The sequence below is a fragment of the Dendronephthya gigantea genome, unplaced genomic scaffold (genome assembly GCF_004324835.1).
Source record: "Dendronephthya gigantea isolate DGI-Jeju-01 unplaced genomic scaffold, DenGig_1.0 000049F, whole genome shotgun sequence".
Taxonomy (NCBI): domain Eukaryota; kingdom Metazoa; phylum Cnidaria; class Anthozoa; order Malacalcyonacea; family Nephtheidae; genus Dendronephthya; species Dendronephthya gigantea.
The window spans coordinates 756,456-764,645 of NW_021163059.1; the positions used below are offsets into that span (position 1 = coordinate 756,456).

Below are 8,190 nucleotides of genomic sequence, written 5' to 3' on the forward strand. Positions count from 1 at the left end.
GCATATAATTTCCACAAAGCTGAATTTGTCTTTCGCTATCGTTAGAAATACAAAGCGAGGAATAACTATTTTGGCTCTACCATCAAAATCATTTGAAATAGATTTAACAATCTACATGGATATTTCGCCAAATCCTGGTCCAGTCAACGAGCGTGATACACAAAGGACTTGTGCTGCGAATAAACAACAACGTCAACGGTGCCATTTGCAAATTGCCCATTTGAATGTGAGATCAATCAAGAATAGAGAACATCATATTCTTGTAAAACACCTCATTTTAAAGAATGAGTATGATATCTTAACTATTTCTGAATTGTGGCTGAATAGTACCGTACAAGATTTAGAGGTGGAAATTCCTGGCTATAATATTTATCGACTCGACCGGTTGGATAAACTCGGAGGGGGCGTTTGTGCATTCGCAAGAAGTTGTTATAAGGTTGAATGCCTGAGCGATTTATCAAGGATTTCCATTACTGGTATGCATCAACTTTGGCTCAAAATACAAGTAAGACATTGCAAATCTTTTATCGTCTGTACAGTATATAGACCACCAAATACAACTACAGCATTCAGTTTATCATCAACATTGTCGAAAACGTCGACGACTGACCAAGGGACTATAGACATATCTTCCTCAAAAATTCAATGCCAATAGGTAAAGCTGCCGGAATTGACAAAATAACTGTACGTGTATTACAACATTGTCTGCCTTCAGTTGTTCCTGTTTTAACGTCTATTATAAATGGTTCATTCAAGACCGGAATCTTCCCCACCATCTGGAAAATAGCTGAGGTTAGGCCTATTTTAAAGCAAGGTGACCATGAAGTGCCTGACAATAATCGTCCTATATCACTTTTACCTATATTATCGAAGGTATGTGAACGAACTGCTTTAAATCAATTCCTCCCATATCTTGAATCCAATCAGCGAATACCGGCGATGCAGAGTGGAAATAGGAAATTGCACTCCACAGAAACGTCTTTAATACATACAACAGATATCTGTTTAAATGCCATCGACAAACAGAAGGTAACTGCTGCGGTACTGTTAGACATGAGTAAAGCGTTTGATAGTTTACAAAATAGGACTCTTTTGGATAAACTACAAGATGTTGGTGCATTGAGATCTGCTTTAAAGTGGTTCAATAGTTATTTGTCTAATAGGAAACAGACAGTTCGTATAAATTATGCAGTTTCTGACCCGCAGCCTGTTGTAAGTGGTGTTCCTCAAGGCAGTATATTGGGACCCCTGTTATTTACCATATACGTCAAGGATTTCCCAACTGTTCCTCAAAACAGTTCACCCGAGTGCTATGTCGATGACACTAAGCTACTTATGTCATTTCGTGTTTCTGAATGTAACAACGCCCTCACAGCTTTGAATCAAGATCTCCTCAGTATCCGTAACTGGTGTTTTGACAACTGTTTGTTATTGAACCCAGGTAAAACGAAACTGATTATATATGGAAGTAGACAGATGACAGACAGGCTGCCAGAATATCGCCTCTCACTGTTGGGAAAAGTGTTGGTACCAGTAAACTCTGTAAAGGACCTCAGAGTAACTTTTGATAAAAACTTAACATTCAATGAACACATAGTAAAAACCGTCTCTGAATGTATGTCAGCACTTGGACAGATAAATCGGTGAAGCACATTTTTAAAAGAGAGTTATTAGTGATGATAATTAACGCGTTAGTATTTAGTAAACTATACTATTGCTCTTCAGTTTGGTCAAATACCGCAGAATTTAATATCAAGAAGTGTCAACGTGTTCAGAATTTTACTGCCCGTATAGTCACTAACACAAGAAAATATGATCACATAACACCAGCTTTAAAGGACTTAAAGTGGACACCTGTCAAAACTAATTTATATTTTAGAGATGCTGTAATGGCATTTAAATGCATGATGGGTTTGGTTCCTGATTACTTACACCAGAAATTTAGCACTAGGGGCAGTGTAAGTGGCCGTAAAGCAAGGAATTCTGATAAATTGCATATCCCTTTGTGTAAGACCAAATCTGAACAAAGGTCATTCTCTTATAGAGTTGCCAACATATGGAACAATCTGCCATCTTCTATAAAGTCAAGTGAATGTTTAAGTAAATTAAGGAAATATCTTTTAAATTAATTTTTATTGACTAGCTAACATAACATAGTAACTTAAATTTTTTATCATAGTATCGTAACTTATTTATTGTAAATTTGTCACTGAACGATACTTGGCTCTGATTGCCTTAAGTTTTGTCAATAAAATAATCTTTGTAATGTGACTAGGCTTGTGAGGAAAGTCCTTATTAGCATGTGTCTGGCCACAGATATAGTTTCTCCTTTAATTACTTTACCGCAGATAGTGTCCCCGATGTGAAATTCCAAAAATAGTTGATATTTACGATAAAATACATTTTATTAAGCTTACTTTATTAAAGTTATTAAGCTAAACCCCAAGCCTAATAAACATTTTGCCTCACTGATTGTGTCTGGGTGCACACTATTTTGGTTTAAAGCCTTAACAGTTGATGCAGATACGCCTGTAATTTTCGAACCCACTGTTAATTCATTGCACGGCATCAGTGGCACCACTGTGAGGAGGAAATATTCGCTGGTGCACAAAAGTCTTTAACATTTTGAATATCTGATGCTGAAAGCATGCGTGCCAGAAAACACATAATACGACACCTCACACTTGTGGATTATGGATAGTTTAGTTAGTATATTACTGTTTTTATAATAATTGCATTGCATCGTTGAGAAATATATCTATAATATTAAAAAAATTTAAACGAATTATGGTCTATGAAGTTATGAATTTGCGAAAGTTAATCCAACGGCTGTATTACATTTTATCTTTATAAACTTTGCGGGAAGTTTTCATAACAAAGAGATAAACAAACGTAAACAATCACCATGAGCGAAATATAATGGAGCTATAGTTATCAATTTGCTGGGTTCTTTTTTAACCTGGGCTATTCTATTCAATACGAATTTTGCTAGTGGGTTTAGGAACAAGAACCACTAAAGATAATGAAACAGACAATCTGCATTAGCGAAATATGAACTGTGCAAAACAAAAGCTACCAATGTTCCATGCATAAGAGAAATATAATTTTACCGACTGTGAAATCAATTCTGCGTGGGTACCAACAGAGAATATCTATTTACCGATGGGATATTCAACACTCCCGAACATTAAGAAATCTAACTGACGAACAGCTGGAAAGGTTAGGCTTCCAACTTGGGGAAATTGGAGGTATAAAATCTGCATTAGCAGAAACATCAGGTGTTCTAATTTTTGTCTTTGTAAATTGTCAGGGTCCAAAAAACTTTCATCAACATTTTATTGGTTTGAAATGGTTTGTAGAACTTTGTACAGTCAGACCAGGACATCAATCAACAATCTTTCAATGGCGGCCATGCAATTTGTTGCTCTAACAGTAATTTTCTTATTGGGCTGTTTATTGGAACAAAAACTTAGCAACAAGGAAGCAACTAATCTCTCTTATACTTAAGAAATCCCTAGGTTTGAATTTACCTTTCGCTTTGCCCAGGAAAGAAAGCTATCTGGTCACGAAGAAGTTTTATCAAATGACTATAATTGGAAAGAATAAGCATCAATTTCCCTACTTGCTTCTTTCTGGTATAACGAGTATCGAGATCTTTCCGGATAACTATAATATCTTTAGAAAAGACAGAACTACCGATCATCACAGGGGCGTTTTCCAACCTGTAAAGAGGGATATTTTGTTTACTGAATGCTCCGATTTCAATACTGGCTGTGAAATAAAATATGTGTCATCCCCCATGTTTACCCCCCCCCCCCCACTCAACCATTTTAGCCCCCAAGTCCATTTTTGGAAGATATTGACAAAAACTGCTGAATAATTCAGCTCAAGAAAATGAAAAACAGTTATTCTGACTATTCCTTATAAAAAATCCAATATTTGTTGAATGTACATTATGTCTTTGTTGAACAAATTTGATGGCTCAGAATGTAGGAATGGTGTTTCCAAACTAATGATTTCAAAAATTAGCTGGGGGACATTCCCTCATGCCCACAACAATTGGCATTCCTACTTTGTTCCTCCTTTGTTGTGGGTTGTCCCATTTTGCCAATGCCCCCTCCCCCACTCAAAAATTCTTAAAAAAGGCCCTCCAACAGGGGAGTGGTATTCGACCTGGAAAAATACAGTAGCTGTCATCATAAACATAACTCCTGTTACAAATGACATTCCACAGTTAATGCAAATTAGCATCCTTCGCAGGCAACTCTGTGCATGGCTGAGGGGTAGAATTATGTAATAATTTACATAGCCAAGACCAACAGGGGTGCCTGCAGAGGAGGCTAAATGCACTTGAACAATGAATTAACTCCTATAAAGACTGCTTAGGCTAAGGACAGTTTCATATCCACTTTCTTTCTTCTATGGGTGTTAAGATACTACAAATTTCCTAAACACTATGAGCACTTTATTGAGTTTATGCTGTTGTACCTTTTTTAAGGAATTCCGAACAAATGGGTCAGGAATTTCTACTATACCAGGTTGACAAAACTCTAATCCTTTTGCAATGTAACTACATATAGCTGGAGAGAAATTCTTGGGTGTTCACCCCCTTGGATGATTATAGTTGCTAGCATTTGACCAATAGTTTGTAATGCACGGACATTGCATCTCATAACATAGCCAACTGATGTACCTGCAAAATTTAAGAAGGTTCATGTATGATGACAAGTTCAACATTAAATTACGATTTTAATGAGTATTATATTTATTAGGTATATACTTACAATAATACAAGCAATGCACTTGTAACTGAATTGGAGTCAGCCTCGTGCAGAAAATCACATACCACAAGACGTTTGAAACATTGAAATAAGCAATTCGCATATTAAATTGCTGAAAAGGTATATTACTATAGTTTGGCCTTAGTAGACTCATTCCAAATGAGGTGGAGATTTCCAGATTTCATGGGGACAAACTAATGTTTAGCAATCATCTGCATTCATAATACTGTACATGCTATTTGATCTTTCTTATATAAAACCAGTGGCATAGCTAAGAGGGGGGGGGGGCAACTGCCCTCCCTCCTCCCCAAATCTCTTTCATGACCATTTTTGCAAAAAGTCTAAATCCGTATAGATGTTTCTGGGGCTGCTTCATAAAAAATAATTTCATTCATGCACAATATAATATTCAAATTTCTGAAAAATCTCACTCCCAAAATGCAGGAAAGCCCAAAGGAAGTATGCCCCAAACCCCCCTAATAGTGCTTTGTCCCCAAAATTAAGACCCTGGCTACGCCACTGTACAAAACTAACGTACTTATTAATGTACTGCTATAATTGCATATGGCCCCGAAGAGCAGGTGTAGAAACTCTCGTCTAGGACCATCATGATCGATTGCATCTTCTTCTTCAAGACCAGTGGCCTACTCAAGAAAGGTTGTCATTTATTTACTTTACTTATAACAATTTACTTAACACTCAGTAAAAGCAATGAATAAAGCGTTGAGATCGGATCGATTTGATGTAACTCCAAATGTACAGAATGCTGCAAAACGATGGCAGCATTGGTTGATGACCTTCAAAAACTTTGTAGCTGCTATACCCTCTTCACCAGACTCACAAGTGAATAATTTGCACATGTTGATCAATTATGTTACATCTGATTTCTACCAGCTCTTCTGTGAATCTGAGACGTACGAAGAAGCTATCACTTGTTAAAAACTTTATATGTTAAGACTCCAAACAAGATCTTTGCTCGACATAAGTTAGCAACACGAAAACAGCAGACTGGTGAAACGCTTGATGAATACATTCAAGAACTAAAGCTTCTAAGTAAAGATTGTAGTTTCTGCCAAGTTTCTGCTGCTCAAAATCGTGATGAAGCTGTTCGTGATGCATTTATCAGTGGTTTATTGTCTGGAAGCATTCAACAATGTTTACTTGAGAACAAGACATTGGATCTACAAACGGCATTTGACCAAGCTTGTGCTCTGAATACGGCGAATAAAACCTCGGAGACTTACAACTCAGATTTTGCAACAAGTGCTGCTGCTTCTACCTCACCAGAACCCGACGAACAGAATAAAGCAGGAGAAACGGGTGAGAGTTATGTAGCATCCACTTCACATACTGCAAAATGTTTCTTTTGCGGTAATAGACCGCATGCTCGTTCAATATGCCCTGCAAGAGAGGCTATCTGTAACGAATAAAAAGAAAGGGCATTACCAGAGGGTTCGTCGTTCTACTGCTGCAGTCAGCTATGATTCAACACATGCACAATCTGCTTATATAACTTTGGCTGCAGCTGGAAAGTCATTACATAGTTCATGTGTTCATATCTCAGTAGAAGGGAAAACTGTCACAGCACTTATAGACTCTGGAAGTACCCATAGCTTTATACACACAGATTTGGTTAAACAGCATTCTCTGACAGTACATCAGACACATGAAAAAGTTACTACGGCATCTTCAACATTTTCCACAAATATGCAGGGGTATTGTTACACTGATATAACTTTGAAAGGTAGGATATACCCCAATGTTAAGCTGTATATCCTGCCCAATTTGTGTACTGATATTATTCTCGGACAGAATTGGCAAGCACAACACAAAAGTGTAACAATCCACTATGGCGGAGCTGCCCCACCCTTGAAAGTATGTGGCTTGACATCTTTGAAGACGGAAACCCCTCCCTTATTTCAGTACCTAACAGCTGATTGCAAACCTGTAGCTACCAAATCTAGGAGATATAGCTGTGAAGATAGAGAGTTCATTACGATTGAAGTTCAAAAACTCTTAGAAGAAGGTAACATAGAACCAAGTGATTCACCGTGGAGAGCTCAAGTCGTTGTGACTTGGAACGAGAGGCATTGGAAGAGGCTGGTGATTGATTATTTGCAAACAATCAATCGATTTACTCAGCTTGATGCATATCCATTGCCTAGGATAGATGAAACCGTCACTAAGATTGCTCAGTATAAAGTATTCAGCACCATTGATCTGAAAAGTGCGTACCATCAAGTTCCAATTAGAGAAGAAGAGAAGAAATATACCGCTTTCGAAACTAATCAACGTTTGTATCAATTCCGCAGAGTGCCATTTGGAGTGACGAATGGTGCAGCAGCATTCCAAAGAACAATGGATAATTTTATAACGGATGAATCTTTGGAAGACACCTTTGCATACCTCGACAATATCACAATTTGTGGTCATGATCAAGCTCATCACGACAGAAATCTTGAAAGTTTTCTAAATGCCGCAAAGAGAAGAATTTTGACATTTAATCAAGAAAAGTGCATATTCTCAACGACAACCATTAGTATTCTTGGCAGTGTGGTTAGCAACGAAGACATAAAACCGGATCCTGAAAGGTTGAGCCCACTTTGAGAATTACCTGTCCCTAGAGATCGGAAAGCACAGAAACGAGCGGTAGGGCTCTTCTCATACTACTCGCAGTGGATAAAAGACTTTGCTACAAAAGTGAGACCGTTGGCGCAGAATGCGACATTTTCACTAGCAGGTGATGCTCTGAAGTCATTCAACTCTTTAAAACTAGATGTAGAAAAGTCTGTAGTTCAAGCAGTGGACGAAGCACAGCCATTCCAAGTGAAACAGATGCGTCAGTGTTTGCCCTCTCGGCAACTTTGAATCAAAACAGTCGACCAGTTGCATTCTTTTTGAGAACATTGAGTGGCTCGGAATTAAAGCATTCATCAGTTGAGAAAGAAGCTGCCGCTATTGTAGAAGCTGTAAGAAAATGGAGACACTGTTTAACAGGAAAGCATTTCACCCTGATCACCGACCAGAAGTCGGTACCATATATGTTCGACACAAAACGTAGAAGCAAGATAAAGAACAATAAGATTATGAGATGGAGACTGGAATTGTCTACTTACTATTTCGACATAGTTTACAGAGCCGGGGAAGAAAATGTTATGTATATCCGATGTATATCCACACGAACAGAGGTTCAGGTTTTATGAGTGCTAAGCTTAAAGATTTTCTGTTTCAGAAAGGAATCTCATCGAGCCAAACTATGCCATATAACCCTGGTGGAAACGGACAAGTGGAACGATTGAATGGTACTTTATGGAAGGCTGTTATACTAGCCCTCCAGACACGAGATCTTCCTGTCAGCTGTTGGCAAGATGTCTTGCATGACGCTTTACATTCTATCAGATCGTTGTTG

General features: G+C 37.9%; 1 protein-coding gene across 1 annotated transcript; it reads left to right on the forward strand.

The window, feature by feature from the left end:
* Window positions 1-7,139: 7,139 nt before the first annotated feature.
* LOC114528328 lies at window positions 7,140-7,984 on the forward strand. The gene is made up of 2 exons (XM_028549957.1): window positions 7,140-7,372; window positions 7,558-7,984. The coding sequence occupies exons 1-2, from the start codon at window positions 7,140-7,142 to the stop codon at window positions 7,982-7,984; spliced, it is 660 nt and encodes a 219-aa protein (XP_028405758.1).
* The last annotated feature ends 206 nt before the right edge of the window (window positions 7,985-8,190 follow it).

Bases quoted from the DNA above. Each gene is read 5' to 3' on its own strand.
- LOC114528328 (XM_028549957.1), top strand. From the start codon at position 7,140: ATGGATAATTTTATAACGGATGAATCTTTGGAAGACACCTTTGCATAC. The intron at 7,373-7,557 runs GTTGAGCCCACT...CTTTAAAACTAG, and splicing joins ATAAAACCGGATCCTGAAAG to ATGTAGAAAAGTCTGTAGTT.